The 20,900-nt window shown below is 60.9% G+C and overlaps 1 protein-coding gene across 1 annotated transcript; it reads right to left on the bottom strand.

The window, feature by feature from the left end:
- Positions 1–4,219: 4,219 nt before the first annotated feature.
- LOC311158085 (glycine receptor subunit alpha-4-like) lies at positions 4,220–12,907 on the bottom strand (the record flags this gene model as incomplete). The annotated part of the gene is made up of 10 exons (XM_084213224.1): positions 4,220–4,507; positions 6,780–6,884; positions 7,686–7,835; positions 8,081–8,295; positions 8,378–8,518; positions 8,709–8,791; positions 8,921–9,144; positions 9,826–9,893; positions 10,212–10,345; positions 12,825–12,907. 10 exons carry the CDS (start codon positions 12,905–12,907, stop codon positions 4,220–4,222), a joined length of 1,491 nt encoding a protein of 496 aa, XP_084069350.1.
- Positions 12,908–20,900: the final 7,993 nt, after the last annotated feature.

Here is a 20,900-nt window from a genome sequence, read left to right as displayed (position 1 = left end):
TGCTGGCGCAGCCACACTGCCAGGGCACCCTGCACCTCTGTCAGCAGGCTCCTGTCCCCACGGAGGTCCTGTTAGGGCCCTGTGCCTGTGTCAGGGCTGATCCCAGCAGGGCACAATGCCAGTCCAGCTCTTGGTGCTTTCCTCTTGTGTCCATTTGTAAAGCCCTGGCCTGCTCAGGGCTGCCTGGCAGACTTTTGGAGCTTGCTGTTTTCTTTAAAAGAATTCTGTGCTCAGGCGCAAAGGTTGTGCAAAGGTTGTTCCGAGCCCCAGAAGAGCTGTCACCTGTTCCTGTGGCATTGCACTGCCCTGGCCTTGGGGCTGGGATCAGTGTGGCTGTCCTGCAGGCACTCCTTTGTGTGCACAGGATGCTTTGCTGAACCTCTGGCACTCGGAGTTGCCCCACAGGAGCTCCAGGCTGTGGAAGGGGGCAGAGGGGAAGGTTTGACACCCTGATGCTGCCAGGAACAGCAGCAGAGCTCAGTGCCAGCAGGGTCAGGCCCTCTGTGGTTGGTGGGGCAGGGGCCAGGCTGGCATGTCCCTGCAGTGCCCAGCCAAAGGCACATTTCCTTGGCCCCACACGGGCCCCCAAGGAGCCCTTGGGGCTGGCAAGGGGCCGTGCTGTCCCCAGCCTGTGTGTGTGCTCCTGGCCCTGCTGCAAGCAGGAGCTGGGAAGCTGCCAGTGCTGGTGCTGCTCATTTTGCTGTCTGGGAGTTCCATTAACCTGGTGTTAACTTCATTAACTTCCTTCAAAACCAGCAATTAACTTGGCCGTGGCTGTTGGTCCTGTGCCCACAGCTGCTGTCTGTGGTGACTGGGATGCACCCACCAATGCACAGCCTTGAACAGGAAATAAAAAACTGATTCTGTCCAAAGACTGTGGGCTTTGCTGAGGGGCTGAGCCACCTGGGCTGGTCCCTGGCCATGCTGTGACAGGACGTGGAGCTTAGATGCGAGGGACCTACTGGGCAGTGGCAGCCCTGCAGCTGTCAGGGTGTCCCAGTGACTCCCAGTTGAAACTGGGCTGCTGGGAGTACCAGGGGCAGGGCCTGAGTGCTGCTCCCGACTCTGCAGCTGTCCCCAGGGACACCTGAGCCACAAATACCTGCAGAGCCATGGGGTGGAGCTACCCTTATGCCTTTCCAAGTGTGATGCCAGAAATGAGCTCCCCTTGCTCGAGCAGTGCCTGGGACCTCTGGGCTTTGGCTTGGGAGGGATGTGTTGGGTTTTTACATTTTTCTTTTCTTTTGTGATGTGCTGGTTCCTGGAGCTGAATGGCTCAGGGCTGACTGCAGTGTTTGTCTCCAAACAGACACTGAGTGCCCAGATGTGATGTCCTGACTCCAGAGCAGGCAGTGAAGGAACTGGGGACACCGTGCTGGTGTGAAATACCTCACAGCTCTCCCCTTGGCTGCATCCTCTCAGTTTGGGGTGGGGACAACAGCGAGACCCTGGGGAAGCTTCGTTTGTCCCATCTAAAGAACAACCCCAGCCCAAGCAGCGTGGCTGCAGCTTGCTTTCTCTCCTCCCTGCCCCAGCCAGCCCTCGGTGGGGCCGGGCGGGCGATGGGGCTGCGAGGTACCAACAGAGCTGCTCTGTGAAACTTGGCCGGGAGCACAGAGGGAGATTGATGTTTGCTCGGGCGCTCAGCCCTCAGCTGCGGGCTCTGCCCACCCCTGCACCAGCTGGGGACAAAAGCCCCGGCCCCGGGTGGCACTGCAGGGCTGGCGTAAGCCCCCCAGGACAGCTGGCAGCTCTGTAAGCTTGGCTCCTGCCCAGCGAGCCAGAGTGAAGGGGCTGAGGGGCCACGCAGGGAGGTTTGCCCTGGGGATGCTGCACACGCTCGGGTGTCTGAGCTCCACCGCAGAGCTGGAACCCCCCCAGCTCCGCCTCATCTTGCGTCCTGTCCCCTGGCCAAGCCTGGGTGGGTGAAAAGGGCTGGGGTGACTGTGGGGAGCATCCCACAGAGCTGGGTGGGGACAGAAGGTGATGAGATTTGGGGCTGGGGGCTTGCAGATCTCCTGCCCAGCCCTCCTGGCCTCTCCCACGTGGGAGTTAAATGTGACAGCCATCAGTTATGGCAGAAAAATCACCCGTGGAGAGGTAATGATATCTGTATGAGTATAATGGTGGGTCAGGGCTCCTATCCCCACAGGGCATTGTGCCCTTGTCCCCTCCCCACGCTGTGAGTGGGAGCTGGCTGCAGTGTTCTTGGCAGAGACAAATCCTCAGCACACAGCGCCCAAAATCCCAGAAAGCTTTATTTGCGTAGGAAGATCGATGCTGTTTAAAAACCCACCACTGCAGGAGGTTGGCGTGGCCACCCAGTGCCTGTGGGTGCTGCTCAGACACTGGTGCCTCCCTGTTTGGCACTGCCTTGGGTGCTGGGGGAGCCCAGGGTGCCTCCAGATAGGGCCTGCCCAAAAGCAAGTCTGGCCTGGACACACTGGGGGCCCCATGGGGAGCCCCACGGCAGGGGAGGCATGCACAGTGCTGGCAATGGGATGGAGCTGGCTCAGCCTGTCCTTGTGGGTCCCTCAGTCCCCTCATGGGGTGGCCTGGGGCCAGTTCTCTGCTTGCCCTATCTGTGGAATGGGTGCATGGGGCTGAGCACTCTGTGGGGCTCAGGGGGCTCAGAGGATGATGCTGCCAGTCAGTCCTGCAAGGAAGAGGGGGATGAGTGGTGCCTGAGGAGCCAGGCCAGGGATCATGGCAGGGGGGTCTGGCTGGGTCTGGTTTCAGAAGGCAGTGCTGGCCTCCTGCCCATGTCCCCCTGCCCTGCAGGGTCCATTCTGCCATAGCAGCTGGGTCACTGGAGCACTCACAGTGCCATGGGGCCACCACTGCCCTCAAGGAAAGGGGTGAATCCTATTTCCATCCTGCCCAGCCTGGAAGACTCTGGGCCCTCTCTTGCACCCATGGCCGTGGGGCCTGCTGGGCTGCAACCTCCTCCAGGCTGACTGTGGGCAGAGGGAAAGGAGAGCATCACCACACTCCTCTCTGGAGGACTTAAGCATCACCTGCTGCTTTTATTTCCTGCAAAGCATGGAGGGTATCCAGGTCTGGAGGGCTGGAAGCCTTGCTAAGCTTGTCCTGCTGGGGTTCCAGCTGCTCTCCTCTCCAGTGGAGGAACATTAGGGATGAACTTGCCCAGGGGATGCTGCACCTGGATGCCTGGCTGAGGAATGGGGCAATTTTCACATCCATCTCTCTTCTGGCACCGTGGTGCTGTGGGAATGCAGCAGTCTGGGGATGCCACCACTCACTCTGCTCTTCCAAAAGGATTGGGCAAGCTTTCCCCACTGCTTTCATCCTGAAAGATCTCCCTTGGAAGGTGGGCTGTGGGCCCTACCCTGCTGATAATGCAGTGCCATCTCCCCAGTGCCAAGTGACTCCCATCTGCAACTGCAGTGGCCATCTGGCCCCCTTCAGCAGGACTGAGCTTGCCTGCTGCCTGCCTCAGGGCTGGCCTTTCCTTGGAGCAAACAGAGCCTCCTGCCCACTGTTCCTGCCACAATCCTGCGTGCAGCCCTGGGCACCACGGGCAGTTCTGAGCTCTGCAGTGAGGGCAGCATCCCCAGCCTGCTGCTTTGCTGTGCATTGGAGCTGGCTGGGGCTGCAGGGGCCCTGTCCATTGCTGGGCAGGGGCTACGGGGCCATAGCCAGCATCCTGTACAGTCCAGGTGCAGGCAGGGGTGCTGCCTGCTCTTTCCTACAACCAAGCTCCAGGCCAGAGGAGAGAACTGCAGCCTGATCCCTGGCTGCTCGTGGCCCACAGCTCAGTGATGCAGGCTGGAGAAGCAGCAGCCTAACATAGTAGGTGTGGAGAAGGGAGAGGGTACTTTTCTGGAAGGTGTTGTTTTCTGGCCACTGGCTGTGCCCCTGGATACCCAGGGCTTCCCCCAGCAGCACAGCATTCCTGGGGAGTAGTTGTTTCCCTGTGCCCTGAGAGCACAGCATCCCGGGGTACCTGGGGTGACACCATGCAGGAAGCAGGAGGGGTCCCTCTCTCTAGCTGACCATGGGGACCTGTGATTGTTGATCCCCCCTTTGCGCCACGGGATCCACTGGGGCACGGGGGCTGCCGCATGTCCAGGCTCTGAGGCCCAGCCCAGCTGTGCCACCGCTCCGGGACAGAGGGAAATGTAGTTCTGGCTGAGCTTGTGGCACCTGGGCACGCTGTGGAGGGGTCACACCAAGAGGCAGTCGCACTTTTCCAGCCTCAGGGCACCAGGTGGATGTCCTCTGAGCGCAGCACTTTGTAAACGACCCAGTAGAAGATATTGAAGAGCAGGAAGGTGAAGGGGAAGACGGCTCGGGAGACGGTGTCGATGCGCTTGGCGCGGTCGATGTAGCGCCTGCGGAGGCTCTCCCCCTCCCGCAGCACGGCGGGGGCTGCCGGGGGGCTGAACGCTCCGGGGCCCTCCCCAGCCCCCTCCTTGGGCTGCAGGCAGGGCCCCAGCCCGTAGCCTCGCAGGTAGAAGCGGCTGTCGCGGCTGAGCTCTTCCTCCTGCCGAGGGAAAGGCCGTCAGGCAGGGCACCGCGCTGCGGGCGCTGCGGGGGGAGGCTGCGCGTCCCGCACAGCCCTGGTGCTGCTGCTACTGCTGCTGGGTGCCGGGTGCCCGTGCCAGGCTGGGCGCTCTGTCACACAGCTCCAGCAGGCAGGAGCTGGCAGTGCAGTGCACAGCGTAGGGGTGAGCACCGAGCCTCTGCCTTCTCGTCCAGCGTGTGTTTCAGGGTGCATCCAAAGGCAGCCCGACCCCGGCAGCCCGACACATCCCCCCAGCGTCCTCCCAGCTCCAGCCTGACTCCGGCAGCCAGAGGGATGGGAGGTGAACTGGTGGAAGGGGGCACATAGGGGTGCGGGGTGCATTTGGTGCAGGGAGCTGAGGTGTGCAGGCGCTGCTGTGAGTGTGCTGTGTTTGCTGTGGGGTGGAAGTGTGACTGTGGGGGTGAATAGGAGGGGACAGGCAGCTTGCTGGGGCAGAGCAGGGATGCAGGAACCTGGCTACCACCAGGGCTTGCAGGGCACCCCAGTCCCTCCAAGAACCCAAGCCCTCATTTCTCCCCATGGCTGCTTGGCAGAGACTGCCTGGGGCAGCAGAGGAGGGAGGCTGAGAGAGCTGGGCTCCTTGCTGCTCTCTCTGCCCTTGCTCACCCTCTCTCTCCCCTTGCTGGCAGAGGGCTGCAGAGGGGGCAACGTGCCCATGGAGTTGCATGTTCACGATCAAGGCTGCAAAACTGCTGTAAGAGTCTCTGGCGTTGTTCAGGGCACTGATTGGGTGCCTCAGGGGCTGGCCAGCAGTGCCTGCCCTCCTCCCCATCGACAGCTGTACACTGTGAGCCACTTGCCTTGTTTTAGCCTTGGAGAGGGTTATGCGTGCAGAGATGTGATGAAGGATGGGCATGTGCAAGCACGGGCTGCACATCTGGCTTTTTGCTGAGCCCCTGGACTCATTTGGTCTCTGTGGCTCAGCTCAGCTCCCCTCTGCCTTTGCTGGTGCTGTATCTGGTGGTCCTTTCTTCCAAGGCCTGCTGCAGGTCAGTGCCCCACTTGGTGTCTGGGACACCATCTCTGGCTGGCACTGCCCTCCAGGACACGGGGGCTGCTTGCTGAGGTCAGCCCCTGCAGGCACTCGGCTGGCACGGGGTCTCTCATGCAGAGAGTTTGTACCCTGACATCTTTATTTAACTCAGCAATCCACAGGCTAAGCAAGATTTTACAGTGGGAAGAGCAGCAGTGGCTCACATTGCTGAGGTTAGTTCTCATTTGCAGTACAGTTTTATTTCCCTGCCTCGGGCTGAGTGCCTGCAGCCCCTCTGGATGGGGGGGCCTGGGTGCCCTGTGTGCTCTGGGGACCAGCAGCTGCTCCCCCAGCCCGGGGAGCCAGCAGGCCCAGCCTGCTCCTGTGCCTGCATTTGGGTGGTCTGTGGGAGGGATTTGCCCTCAGGCTGTGAAACCCAGGCTTTGCTTTCTCAGGCACGGGAGCTGTGTGTAGCGGGGCTCTGCTCCCATCTCTGCCTGAGCAGCACCTCGTGTGCTCCTGGCTGCATCCAGTGCTGTGCCAGCAGCACCCCGGGCTGCTCTGCAGCCTCCACCTCAGGGCAGCTGCACTTTGGTCCTTGGGCTGGATGGAGCCTCCCCCTCTCTGCCCTGGGTGGGTGGGTGTTGCTCTCCAGGAGTCACCTGTGAAAGGCAGGGTGCAAAGATGCCTCTCTTGGCATCCAAGGGCTGATGATGGTGTAGAGGAGGTGAGGGTGACCAGGCCTGATCTCCTCCCTGGAGCTGTGGTTGATTCCCTGCGTCTCCCCAACATCCTGGGAGCTTGCCCTGCCCTGTGCCTCAAGCTGCAAGGTGCTCGTGTGCCCTGAGCAGCTGCCTGTGCAGGAGTGACTGCAGGCAGCTGGGAGTGCCTCACCTGCCTGCAGGGAGGCAGAGCCCTCACCCTGCCAGAGGTGTGGGCTGGCTGGGGAGCCTGCGAGCAGCCATCAGTCAGCCTCAGCAGAGGGGACTGTGCCGGTGCTGCTGTACAAAAGGGGAACCCAAGGCACAGAGTGGGGGTGTCCACAGGGAAATCTGCTCCATTCCCATCCCTCTCTCAACACTCCTGAGCCCAGGCATCAGCGGCCACACCCTAGGGGCACATACTCTGTGCAAATCACTGGCCTGCTTCTTCCACAGGCCCTTGCTGCCCCCCGGGCTGCTCCTGGGGGCTGCTTTGGGGAGGGGAGGGTGAGGCTGGCTGGGGAAGCACGGGGGCTGCCGCAGGGTCGTGCTTTACCCGGGAGCTGGAGAGCTGTGAGAGCGTCGCGTAGGTGTGCTCGCTGCTGTGCCGGCTGCTCGGCTGCCGCGGGGACTCCAGGCTGGCCGTGCCGCTGCTCAGGCCCTTGTGGCATCCAGCAGTGTGCACCAAACAGAAACAGGACAGCGGGTGACCCGGGGCAGCGGCTCTGGGTGCCAGGATGGGGATGGGGGGGAGATGGGGGCTCTGTGTGTTGGGAGAACGAGCCCCCCAATGTACCCTGGCACTGGGGCCTGTCTTCAGCACATGCTGAAGGGATTTGGTTGTATGGGATGCCGCGAGCCTGTGTGGGGTGTGTGTGTGTTTGTGTGTGTGTACTCATGTCTTCCATCGAGATCTGGTGCCTCACAGACTGTTTAAAATGAGAGTGGGGCAGCCACATGACTACCCCAAGCTTCTTGCAGGCCTGATGCCTATGTTGATGGGCTGACAGAGGGCAGGATTATTTCCATGAGTGAGGGATCCTGCCTCTCTAGATCCTGCTGCGCTTCCATCTGCAGCCCAGACCTGTCCCTGGGTGCCGCCAGATCCCTCCCTGACACAGCACTGAGTCCCTGTCACCACTAAGGAGCCCAGGTTTGGGGCTGCAAGCAAGGGGAAAGGCTGCTTTCCCCCATCCTCACTTTATTTTTCTGCATTTTTAGAGGAAGCAGAGCCTGGAGATGTCCCAGCAGGAGAAGGACAGCACCCTAAGCAGGCCCTGAAGCACCCATGGGTGCTAAGCACTGTGCTGCAGTGCCCGTGGGTCCCCAGGGTGCCAGAGGAGCCATCTGTGGCTGTGGAACACAGCCCTGCCCTGGGGACTGCTGAGAAACTGTCCCTGCAGCCCTGGGGTGTCCCCTCAGAGGCTGAGGACGAGCAGATGTCACCAGAGGGGGGACTCACCATCCTCTGCCGTCGCTGGCGGCGGCGCAGGCGCATGAACTCCTTGTGCTGGCGCGAGACAAAGTTGACGGCTGCGTACTCCAGCAAGGCGGCGAAGACGAAGAGCAGGCACACGGCCATCCAGATGTCAATGGCCTTCACATAGGACACCTGCCGGGGTGACAGGGGGCTCAGGGACCCACTGCCCCCCACCTTGCTTGTCCCCCCCACTGCCAGCTTCATCCCGCTGCCAAGGAGCTGGGAGCCCTCTCAGCCTGGGCACACGGGCCAGAGCAGCCAGTGTTTCCCGTCAGCACGTGTGGTGCCCCAGGTGATGAGGCTCCAAAGCCAAGCCATTCCCAGGGAAAGGCTGCCCCTGCCCCTGGGGTGCTGCCCAGCAGGCAGCCAGCACTGACCTTGGGCAGGGAGGCGCGGGAGCCGGCGCTCTGCGTGGTCATGGTGAGCACCGTGGTGATGCCCAAGCCCACCCGGGCTGGTGCTGCGTCCATGTTGATCCAGAAGGAGACCCAGGAGAGGATGACGATGAGTAGGCTGGGGATGTACATCTGGATCAGGTAGTAACCCATCTGCCTCTCCAGGTGGAACTTCACCTCGATGCAGGTGAACTTGCCTGCAGGGAAAGAGGGTCCTGGTGGGCGAGAGGGACCCCTGGGCCATGGGAGGGGGTGGCAGGGGGTCCCTGGGGTGCTCACCTGTGTTGTAGTACTTGGTGCAATAGCCCAGGTCCTTCTCATCCCTGAGGATGAACTGTGGGAGTGTCAAGCCCTCTGCCACCTGCACGGCCTCCTGCTCCTCCAGCCACTCGAAGATGAGGTCGTTCATAGTGTAGCCAACTGGAGGGGATGTAGGGAGCCATGGGATGGGGACATGTACCCTGTTCAACCCCACCCTGAACAACTGCTTTTTCCTGCTCATGTCCCTCAGAAAAAGTGAGCTGCCAGCTTTTGGGATGGCATGGAATGGGAGGGGATGGGATGGGAAGAGGGAAATGAAGCACAGCTTGAACCCCCCCGAGGTACTCACAACTCTCCAGCTGCATGGTGCATGTCTGGATGTCCATGGGGAAGTTCTTGAGGTCCATGGGGCAGGACAGGATCAGTGTCAGCCTGAGGAGGCAGAAGAAAGCAGGGAATTGTTGGAGCTGGGGCGGTCAGTGGGGAAAAGTTGCCACACAGAAGGCAAGAGGAAATCTTTTCCTCCCCACTCAGGCAGTGCACCAGAGGAGAAGGTTCTACCTAATGCTGTAGAGCACGTTGCCATTCTTGAAGATGCGCAGGAGCTTGTTGTCGGTGGTGACCTCGTGGAAATTGGCCCCTTTCTCGTTGGCAAAGAACAGGTCTGGCTTCCAGATGGAGTCGAGCATGGAGGGGTCGAGGTCGAGGGAGTCGTCGGGGTACTCCCGGTAAGCCAGGCGGGGGTCGTTCCACTGCTGCCGCAGGAACACGTTCACCCGGTAGTCCTGGGACAGGGGGCACCACGTCAGTGAGAGCACCCCGTGGTGCCTGGGGAGGAGGAGGAGGAGGAGATGGAGGAGGGAGGAGGTAGAAGGGGCTGCTTCCATTAGGGCTCAGCCCTGCTGTTGCTGTGTGCCTGCCACTAATAAAGCTTGGAGCAGGGGCAGCTCAGGAGCCTTCCCATGCTGTTGGCAGCCAGGGGAAATGAAAAAACCAAGGCCACAGCAGCTGAGAGAAGAAGGAGGAGGTGGAAGACCAGTAACTGCTGCCTGCAGCATTCTGCACATGGCTTTGCGGGCCTGTTGATAGTATTATGGCTTTTGCAGAAGCACAAATAGGAAATTTTTGCCCTGGGACTTCCTCTGAGGAGTTCATCATGCACTGAAGGAGGTTCAGGATGGCAGGGGGTTACATCCATCTGCCCCACTGTGACCCTTTGGGGGGCTCTTTCCTCCAGCTCAGGCACAGGGAATGTGACCCACATAGCCAAGCTTGTGTTAGCTGAGCCCAGGAAAGCCACAGCCATGTGCTATGGCTCTGCCTGCCCCTCTGTGCTGCCAGGGATGGCTCCAGAGAAGGGGTCACAGGAGCCCTGTAAGCACAGCCATGGGCACAGGGACCCACACGCTGCCCAGCACAGCCACTGCCAGCCCCGAGGCACTGGGAGAGGCTGGCCAAACCCTCACCATGGTGGTCTCGGTGACGGAGCCAAAGCTGTTGATGAAGATGTTGCACGTCACGTTGACAGGCGGACCTGGAAAACAGCGTGAGCCTCCTCTTGCCGCGGCTGCTGAGACACGTGCGGGCACACGCGGGGACACCGGCTCTGGCTGCGTGCCTGAAGGCACACAGGCGTCCCCTCCTGCTGGGGCCACCCCCGGGGCTGGGGGTGACCCCAGCACGCCCGTGCTGCCAGGCACAGAGAGCACACAGGGCCGGCAGGAGCAGCCGGGACTCTGGGCAGGGCGTTGGGACAGGGATGTGGCTCAGGCTCCTGCCCCAAAGCCCCTGGGTTTGGGCAGCCATGAGCAGGGATCTGCCAGGTTTGGAGCCCTCACTTCTTCCCTCTTACCTTTGAAGTTGGGCCGAATGCGGGCGTCGTACCCTGAGGTTCGTCCCATGAGCTTGTCCAGGAAATCAGAGGGTGACATGGGCTGGGGTGAGCTTCGGGAACCAGCTTTAATCTCCTCCCGCCCTGAGACCAGCCTGTGGGGCAGGGGAGGAGATTAAAGCTGCTGACTGCTGGCACCAGGGGTCTGCAGGCACATTTTGGCCTCCCCTGGGGACACTCAGCTGCCAGGGCTAGCAACTGTGCCTGTGCTGCATCCACTCCAGTGCCTGGTCAGCATGGTGGGGGGATCCCTTCCTTCTGCTGGGACCCTGGTGGCTTTTCCCCTCTCCTGCAACAGCCTGAGTGTCACATGCCCACATTTTGCCCGTCCCTGCTCCCCCACATCCCTTGGCATGGGTTTGGGGCCAGTGCCTCCCGGCTCCAGGGCTGTGGTGGGGACAGAGCACAACCAGTGCTGGAGGAGAAAGCAGGGAAGCTCCTTCTCAGGTTCTACCTACAGCTCCAGCTTGAGTTGCTGAGCAAACAATCACCCACTGCCTGTCAGGGACTCATGGCCTGTGGGGGCTGGAGGACACAACAGCCCTGCCTGAGTGGAGTGTCCAGCTGGGTTCTGACAAACTGCCAGGGGCCAGGAAGATGTGGCAGGAGAGGAACAGCAAAGCCCACCTCCACACCAGCCACGGTGATGTGCTCTCCCACACAGCGCTCTGAATGACGATGGAGATTTATTTAAACTGACTCTGGAGGGGATATTTTTGTGAATGCATCTTAGCCTACCAGCTTCTCTCCTCCCGTCAGTCTATAATGATAATTTCAAGGAACAATGCGAGAGATGTTCACTCACCACATTGCCAGGCATGTGGCTGTGATGGAGAGGAATTAGCCAGAGATCTCTGGACACAGAGGGAGCTTTGAGTATGCTGCTGGTGCTGCTGCATGATGCCTTATAACTCCACCAGGTCTGTGCCCAGGTGGATCTCACTCCTGCTTGGAGCTACAGCCCAAGCACTACAAGAAGAGGATGATGCTGGGAACCCTGTGGTCCTTCATCCTACCTCTTTTCAAAGGGGTGAGATTCTTCCCAGAGGGGTTTATGTGCACCTTACCAACTAGAAATGGCCACAACCAAAATGTTCCAGTGGGGCAGGTTTTCCATTAATTGGAGAAGGGCAGCAGAGAGTACCTGAGATTCATCCTATCAAGAGCAAAAGGCTGGGAGAAATTCCCTACCAGGAGCTGCACAGGCAAGGTGTGGTGCCTTTGGGAGGAGGGCTGCAAGAGGTCAGGCTAACAAGGAGTTAAATGAAGCTTCTGCCCACCACACAGCTGGGAACCATGTCCTCCTCAGCAGGAGAGGACAGTGAGGGTTCTCCCCTGGAGCACGTGGGAGAGAGGCTCCCGGGCTCCCTTGGCAGGTAGCTCCTTGAAGAGGCTCAGATAACAGAGCCACAGCAGATCTGCAGCCCCGGGGATGCTCAGACCTGCGTGGGGGATGCCAAAATGCCCAGAGTGCAGCCGCTTCTCCGGGCAGCCCTGGCAGGGGAACGCAGCCCTTGGGCACAGCCCCTGCTTTGAGCACTGCCTGCCCTGGGGGCTCTGCCCCGACCCGGGCTGGGCACCGCAGCGCCCTGGAGCTCAGCCCCTCTGTGGAGCCAGTGGATGGCAGGGCTGAAAACGCTGATGTCTGCCTAAAAACGCTGCCCTGAGACAAGCGGTTTCTGCACGTGAAGCAATTCTGGTTTACCCCTCCCTGCCATAAATGTTGCAAATCCCTCCGTGCCGCTCCAGCCATACTGGCCGAGTGCTGGGAGGGGGACTGGGATCGGGCTCAGCCCAGGAGTCCTGCAGCCCCCAACCCCTCCCTTCCCGACCCCCTCTCCCCTGCATCCCACCTTGTCCCAGATAACACCCAAGGTGGACAGAGATGGAAAAAGGGACCCGAGGGCTTTAGATTTTCCACCCAAGTGGGCCAAGAGTTGTTCCTGAACCCACAGGACCTGGGGCACCCACCCACTGTCCCGAGTGACCCAGGGTCTGGGTCAGGGTCCATCCTGAGCTCTCCTTCCCCCTGACACCATGAGCCAGGAGAGGATTTGGACATGTCAGGGGCTTTGCAGCAGCAGGGAAGGAGCTGCCTGGGCTGTCACGGGGCTCAGCTCGCCCTTTCTCCCGTGGTGGCAACACTCTCCCGTGGTGGCCCGGGGAACCCTCGGGGGCTGCTGGGGACAGGCAGGGTCTGGCTGTGTGCGGTGGGCGACTGGAGGGGGAAGGCTGCTGGGTCCCCGGGGCGCTGGGTCAGGGTCCTGGGGAATGGGGAGCGAGGCCAGATTTGCGGGCGGTCCAGACAGGAGCTGGGAGCGTTCTGTCCGGGGCATCAGGCCGCGGAGCCAGGTCCGGATTGGGGGTCGGGATAAGGGTCCCGAGGCTCGTCCGGGTCTGAAGGGGGATGCCCAGGTCCCGCAGGAGAGATCTGTCTCCGAGAGGGGGTGATGCTCGGGTGCCGGAGGGGAATCGCGGCTCCCGGGGGATGGGGTCCGGGTGCCGGGGAAGCGGCTGGGAGAGCAGCGGTCCCGCAGCCCCGCGCAGCACCGAGCACCCGCGCCGTGCGCTCACCTGAGCGGGCCGCGCCGGGGCAGGAGGCAGCCGAGGAGGAGGAGGAGGAGGAAGGCGAGGGCACCGGCCCGGAGCGCGCCCATCCCGCCGCAGCCCGCAGCCCCGCCGCCCCGGGCGCACGGGCATGACCCGGCCGGCGGCGGCGGCGTCCCCGCTCCCGCTCCCGCCGCACCGGGGCCGCTGCCGCCGCCGCTGCCGCCGCCCCCCGCCCGGTCCCGCTCCTCATAGTCCGGGCGCCCGCCGCGGGGTGGGCGCCGGCCGGCTGCGGGGCCCGGGAGCCGGGCGGAGCTTCGCCCGCCGCGGCGGGGAGGAGGCGGGCACGGCGGTGGGGGGCTCCGTCCCCGTGCCCGCCTCCTCCCCGTCCCCTCGGGGCCCTCTGCCCCCGGCCCGGGCCGGCCCGGAGCCCGCGTCACCCGTGGGGGCTCCAGGGAGAGGCCCCTGCGGGGTCTGGGGGGGTCTCGGGGGGCGCCGGGGTCGGGGCTGGCGGGGTCTCGGGATGCGCCGGGGTTGAGGAATGTGGCAGCGCCGATGGATGTGCAAGGGACGCTCGGAGGACGAGAACCGTACCGGGATCAGAGGACGTGCGGGGCTGAGGGATGTGCGGGGACCGAGGGCTGTGCAGGGGCTGAGGGATGTCCCAGAGGAACTGCCCGTCGGATGGGGGGGAGCGCCTGGGGAACACCGGGCTCCTGAACCCTTCTGCCTGGCCTCGGGGCCGCAGCTCGGGTCCCTCCTGCTGGGAGCCTGCGCTTGCCTTTCGCAGAGGCTCCGCGGATGGACAGGACTGTCCTGGGTGAGCACCCTGGAGAACACAAGACCGACAGTCCTGTCTGCGTGATGCGGGAGCTGCAGCGGCTGCCAGGGAGAGGGAAACCAAGGCAGAGGGAGGGGAGCTGCCTGTTAACCAGAGCCTGGGCTGGGACTCGGGCTGCTCGGCTGCCTTTGCCCTGTCCCCTGAGGCTACCCGGCCAAGCCGCAGAGTCGCCTCTGGTCCCAGGCAATCTGTGATTAATTTGCAAGGAAGTAAATAGTATTTAAAAAAGATAAAAGCTCAGAATAAATGATTCCTGGCAGATATGTCAGTCAGGTTTCTGTTCACTCTGCTGTGGCTGGCTCATCTCATTTATTTGTATTAATTGCGGTCTGGTAATGGCTGGGAGCTGCTGTACAAAGCCATTGCTGCAGGGGTCCACAGAGGAGGATCTGAGCGGGGAAGGAGAGCCGGGTGCCCCCTGTGCCTGCTCTCCCCAGGGCGAGCGAGGGGCTGCGCAGGACCTGGAGAGCTCCCAAAGGCTTTGCTGTGGGAGGGCAGCGCGGGTGAGGGCTGTGCGAAGCTGGCCTGGGGCGCTGGTCCAGCACAGGGCACAGGGGGCCGGTGGCCAGCGGGCACTCGGCCCGAGGGGATGTGCAGGGGTCCTCATCCCCACCGAGCAGCCCTCCCAGCACCAGGAGCTGGCAGAAGTCTCCTCTGATTACCGTTGCCATTGATGTTTGCGGTGCCACGGTGCCGGGAGGGGCAGGGCACAGCGGGGAGCCCCAGGGAGCAGAGCAAACACACACTGTGTGACAGCTCTTCTCCAGACACTGTCCAGCTAAACAGACCTGACACTGTCGGGAGGAGGGCAGCCAGTGCACCCTCTCTGCTCTCTGGGGAAACTGAGGCACAGGCGCGGTGTCCCTGCAGCAGCTGAGGATGGTCATAGCGGCTGTGGGGCCAGCGTGCCAGGTGGCCACGGGCAAGGGAGCTCAAGGTAGGCAGTTCCAAGCCATGGATGCACATGCTGTGGTCAGCAGGGCTCTGGGGCCGGGCTAACAAGGCTCTTGGAGAGGCTGCTGAGGCCAGCGCGGCTCCCTGGTGGGCAGCACCGTGGGGGATGCTGCAGCCACAGCCCTCCTGCCCGCCTTGCAGCTCTGCAGGCAGCCAGCACGGCGAGGAGTGCTGAAAATAAGCTCTGAGCAAATGAAGGCAGCGAGCATCCCATCAGGAGGGCGCAGGCAGCGCTGATTCGCTGCTGCCTGGGTCGGGGGGATGGAGCAGGAGCTGCACAAACAGAGAGTGCCCAGGGGATTCCAGGATGGTGCCCCATCCTGACCAGGGGATTTTTTGGAGTGACAAGGACAGGCTTATCCCCCATGTCCCTCGAATCAAAGCATGAGGTGGTTTTTCTGTCATCAGTCAGGACTCCAGCCAGCAGGGAGCTGTTGGGCTCCAGGCATCCACCACCAGGCTGCCCTGGCTGCTCTCCCCCGAGGCAGCAAGGCTGGCAGGGGCAGGGGGCAAAGACCCCAGTCTGATCCAGTGGCTGCCAGGCTGGTGCAGCCCCCAGGGGGATCCCCCTGTCCCTGTCACCGTGTCAGGCTCTGCTGACAGGAGACATGCAGGCAACAGAGACTGGGCTTGCTCAGATGGGCAGAAAAGTGGGGTATCTTTTTTCCTTTCCCTCCACTGTCTCTGAGTCCACATCAACCTGCTTCTTTGAGGCCAGACACTTCCCTGCCTCAAATCTGCCTGGCTCCAGAACCTGGAGAAGGGCTGTGCCAACCCACACTGCCCCAACCCCTCTCTGCTGCTCAGCCCTGCATTGCCTCATCTAGAGATTGAATCCTGTCTGATAAATGAAACCCTGAGGTGTATTTGCAGACAACACCATTACAAGGTGGGGGTGAGTCATTCAACCCCTTGAAAACATGTTTGGGCTTTTTTCCAGAGAAAAAAGGTTTAGGTGCTTAAGCTCAGTTTCAGGATAAAGACTAGCTCTGTGCTATTTGTGTTGAGGGGTGTGGGAGAGGAAGGACAGCAGGCAAAGGAGGGCACTTTGCTCTTCATGTAGGACCACAAAGTCATCCTGCTGCTCCCCACTCATCCTTGGTCCCTCCTTTGGAGTGAGCACAGATTTGCCCTGGAGCCAGGAAGATCTGAAGCATCAGGAGGGACAGCAGCTTCAGGTGGGCACAGGTTTGTGGTGGGCTTTGAGCAACCTGCTCCAGCAGCCCTCCAGCAGGCTTGGAGGGTCAGTTGCTCTGGGGAGGGCTTGGCAGCAGCTTAGAGGCAGCTCCTGGTTTGGGGGCATTGCTTGCTCTGCATCCTCCAGCCCCAGTGAAGGGCTGGGCAGGGTAAGAGCCCTGCAATTCATCAGGCACAGAATCTGATGCTCTGGGAGGCTGTGCTTGCTGTAATTAGAGCACGCCACATCACAGGCACCTCCATCCTGTCTCCTAATTCTCTCCCAACTTCCTCCCCCTCCCCCAAGGCTCCCAGCCAGCCCAGCCACCTCTGGACATCTTCCTGTCACTTTTTTCCCCAGGACTGGGGTTTTCTTTTGCAGAAAGCAAGGTGTGAAATAGAGCTGCTGTGTACAGAGGGCTCTGCCAGCGTGCCAGGGCTGCTGTGCAGTCTCTGGACCAACTGCTTAAATGCTTAATGAGCCCTGGGGAGCAAAGCAGTCCTTGTGAAAGATTCAGGTTCTCTGTTGCCTTCAGTTTAGGGCCATGTCAGCTCTCCTTTCCCTTTCTTAATCCTCTGACAAGTGAAAATAGGGAGAGCAGGCACGGTCTCATCACTGTTTCTAAGGAAAGCAGCAAAACAAACAGAAAAACCCCACGTGCTGCACCGGGGGAGAGAACATCCCCTCCACCCTGGGGGGACATGCAGGCAGACTCCCCCAAAGCAAACATTTTGAGGCATTTAATGGGGTGTGAAATTAATGCTGGAGAAAGCACATCCTGGTGAGTGGCTGTGCACTGCTGCCAGCCTGCAGCTCTCCACGGCTGCCTGGTGTGAGCCCAGTTTGGGCACTGTGCTGTCATGTAATGTCACTGCTTTTCCAGTGTCCTGCTGGTCCCTGCCTTTCCCTGGAGAAGCTGTCTAATAGGCTGTGGGTGCTTTCCTTTCCCAGCAGGAGCAAAAATCATCTCATTGCAATAAACGGTGAAGGGATGAGAAGCTCTAGTGGTGTTTTGGTGGAGGAGCTGGGGCCCCACCAGAGCCCAAACATGCCCCTGTTCCTTAGCAGAGCAGACAGGCTCTGGGTTCAGCCACCAGAGGGACAGGGCAGGATGTCCCTCCCTGTGGCCTGGAAGGTCACAGGTTGTGGGGATGTTTGGAGCTGCTCCTAAAGGAAGGTGGCACCATGGTGTAGGAGGAGGGGACAGGTGGCCCTGGGGACCCCAGTGGGGGTTTGGTGTTTGTGCAGCAGTGCCAGCAGGACCCAGAGCCTCCCCAAGCAGGGCAGGGTGACCCAGAGAGGATTGCAAGGTGAACTGAGACGCTGGTCCCAACTCCAGCAAATGTTGCTCTATGATTTTGTGGCACTTTTCCAGGCTAAAAATACCCCTGCTGCTGGTGCTGGGGTGGGCTGTGTGCAGCCTGGGAAGGGATGCTCTGTGCTGTGGCACTGGCCAAGGGCAGCTGCACCATCCGGCTGGGCTGGCCCTGCCAGCAGCCCCAGGGCTGCCCCTCCTGCTCTGTGAGCAGCCAGGCACAGAGGTCACCTCTCCTCTCGCTCCAAGTGACCTGGCACCTCTCTCCAGGGCTGTGCCAGATGCAGCTGCTCATCCATCAGTCCCCAAAAGACAGAGCATCCTCAGTGAGCGCTCTGAGCTGTGCTTCAGGCCAGCACTGGGTTCTCTGCTGATCCCAGAGGGTCACTTGGGCTCATCTGGGGGCTCCTCAGGGCTGGGATGCTGGAACTGGGCTCATTTTCCTAACGAGGTGCAGTGAGGTGAGGCCTGAGGACTCAGCCCATCACTGTGGTTGTGGGGCTGCTGCATGTGCTAAGGAAATGTGACCCCAGACCCTCCATACCGCTGTGGGGGGACATCACTGGGCTGAGAGGGCACTTCCCTGTCCCTGAGTGTCCCATGGGTGTGGGACACCAGGGTGGCTGGAGGGGCAGGGCTGAGGAGCCTCTCTGATGCAATCCCAGCGTGCCAGGATCCAGCTGGGCCAGCCCCATCCCACCCAGTGCCCTCCTGGCCATGGGGAGCAGCTCAGTCCTGCTGCCCTCTGCCCTTCCAGGCAGATCACTCAGAGCACCCTGGATCCCCTGAGCCCCTTCCCTGCTGGCTGGAGGCCTTTCAGCTGTTCTGAAAGCCATCAAAAAAGGAGAGCCCAGTGCTTGTTCTCCAAAACCATCCCCTCATCCACAGGTGCTCATCCTCATCTAACATATATCTGGTGTTTTGTGGCAGGTTCTCAAGGAATTATTTCGTGTACACCCCAGCCATCACATCCAGCCAAGTGAGGGCCACCCTGGCCTGAACACACGGACTGGAGGGTGCAGACTTTCCTTTGCCTGGCCATGGCTGCAGACCTCGTGTCTCTGGCCCTGGTGCTGCTGTGGCCTGGAAGGTCACAGGGATGTTTGGAGCTGCTCCTAAAGGAAGGTGGCACCATGGTGTAGGAGGAGGGGACAGGTGGCCCTGGGGACCCCAGTGGGGGCTTGGTGTTTGTGTGGCAGTGCCAGCAGGACCCAGAGCCTCACCAAGCAGGGCAGGGTGACCCAGAGAGGATTGCAAGGGGAACTCAGACACTGGTCCCAGCTCCAGCTGCTTTGGGGGGACCCTGTGGGCTGTGTTTGCAGACAGAGCAAGCGAGGAGGGAGCTGCAGGCAGAGGGGAGGCTGGAGCAATGGCACTGCCTGATCCTGTGACCTTGGCAAGCCAGCAGGATGAACAGGGAGATTTAATTTAGATAAGTGTCAAGCGAGACTCTTTGGGACAGCAGCAAAGCTTGGCACAGATCCCAAAACCCCCAGAGGACACCTCGCTTCCCCAGGCCTGACCCCTGCTCTGGCTGCCTCCAGCATTTCCAGTGTCTCTGGAGAAAATCCACTGGACTTTGACGCTGCAGGACCCTCAGCCCTGACCTCTGCCTTCCCCTCAGGCACTGCAGCTCTGCCCTGCCCCAGCAGGGGAAGGAGGAGCTGCTGTGCCAGATCAGTGCCTCAGCAAGGCTGGGCTGGGGGTGGCACTGGGGCAGTGGGGACAGGGCCAGCGTGGTCCCCCAGTCCCCTCCCCATGTGGGGTGCCCAGCTCCGTGCATCCTTGGCCACGGTTGCCATGGTGATGCACATCTCTCCCTGCAGCAGGAGCGCTGGGGTTTGATGAGCTCTGTTCACTGTTCTGCCTTCCACAGCTCTCCTGCCCTCAGCCCCAGCAGTCTCCAACAGGAGAGCAGAAGATCACCAGGAGCAGACCACGGGCTTGTGCTCTGTGCCATTCCCTGCAGGCTGCCTGCCCCACCTCACTGGATGGGACTGGTTTTGGTTTTGCCTTCAATACAGACCCCCAGGAGGGACAAGTTTGGAAAAGGCAACATTACAGATCAGGTGGCAAGTGCAGGGAAGAAAGAATAAGAAAGAATAAGAAAGAACAAGAAAGAACAAGAAAGAACAAGAAAGAATAACCAGGCCCTGTGCCCCTGGTGCTCCCCTCCACCCCCAGCATGACCTCTGTGGTGGAGAGGGAGGATTTGTTCAGATACAAATCCTCCCACTGCTGACAGATAAAACTGCAGCAGGTCAGGCAGCTGCTTCCAGGGGGAATATTGATTGTGGGAGCCAGTGTGCAGGGCTGCCATGGTGGCACCTGCATCCCACAGAGCTGGAAGATGTCACTGTGCCAGGAAAGCCACGGCTGGGAGGGGACAGAAGGCTGGGTGTCACTCAGGTGGCGTTGGTCGTGTGGCTGCAGGGGATGGTGCCATGAGGAGCCTCCTGCCATCCCAGTTCATCCCCACCCTGTCCTCTGCCTCCCCCTGCCATGGGCTGTCTGTCCTGGGGTCCCTGCTGCAAGTGGCATCTTGGCAAAGCCCGTCCTGTGTCCCCATGTCACCACCTCGCCATGCCCAGGTGATTCCTGTGCAGTGCTGGCACGGGAATCACCCCAGGAATGGCAATGCCTCAGGAATGGCAATGCCTCAGGAATGGCAATGCCTGGAGGCACAGATGAGCCCCCCCAGAACCTGTGTGGTGTCCAGGGGTTGTTCCCAGCTGGGGGGGGACAGGAGGGGTTTGTGGCTGCTGTCCCCACTCTGGGAGAGTTGCCTGTGTCTGCAGCCCTGGGCACAGGCAGCGGTGCCAGCTGGGGAATGTCTGCACCTCCTGCAGCCACCTCCTGGCCCTACCTTGGCTGTGCTCTGCAGGTTGGTCTCTGGCTCAGGCCCAAGGAGCTGTGACAGCAGTGCCACCCTGGGGGCTGTCCCTTTTGCTGTCCAGCCCAGCCATCACCTCCCAGTGCCCCCTTGCTCATCCTCCAGGAGAGCCCTGCTGCAGCTGGCACCTGCTGGGCACCCTGCCAGCCTGAGGAGAGGGCTCAGAGGGGCTGGGCCAGACCTGTCCCCTGGCCCTGAGAGGGACATCACCCTGGCAGGTGTGGGGACATGGGAAACATCTTCCCGGGCTCTTGGGGAAGTGCAGGGACAGGTTCTGTGTGTGCAGGGATCCAAGGCTGAGTGCTGCAGGCACACCCCCACTGCTCAAGGGCTGTTCTGACTGACCCAGCACTCCCTCAGCACCCCTGGGCCTCCTGGGGGCCCTTGTGGGACAAGTCAGCACCTCCTTGGCTGTTTGGGAGCACATGAATTCACCTGAGCCTTTTCAAATGGGCAACAAGAAATAAATGGGGACACCCCAGAGCTGAGGCTCTGCGCCGTCCCTCTACAGAGCCCACTGCAGCTTCACAGGGACAGAGCAATCCTGGGCTGTGTTTGCTGTTCTCATCTCCCACCCCCTCCAAGGAGGCAGGATGACATTTGTCTTTCCCTTCCAGGATTTTCTGAAAAGTAAATGAGAACAGTTCAAGAATATGACCCCACGAATGGCAGAGTGAGAGAGTAATGAACAGCCTGGAAAACATCAGAGTGAGGCATCTGTTTACCCTCCAGTAGGGAGAAAATCAAGGAGAAAGGCAGTGGATGTGAAAGGCAAATCTGCTGGAAAAGGAGCCAGGGGAAAAGAAATCACCTTCTCCACCAACCTGTAATTAATCTGAGGGACTCACTGCACCGAGGGAGAAGCTTTGTGGGAGTTTCTTTTGAAATTAGAAACCTGATTAAGAAAGTTGTTTGTACCACTG

Source organism: Fringilla coelebs (assembly GCF_963513975.1).
Source record: "Fringilla coelebs genome assembly, chromosome: 11".
NCBI lineage: Eukaryota > Metazoa > Chordata > Aves > Passeriformes > Fringillidae > Fringilla > Fringilla coelebs.
The sequence above is the reverse complement of the archived record's forward strand: the minus strand, read 5'-3'. Positions and strand labels throughout refer to the sequence as shown.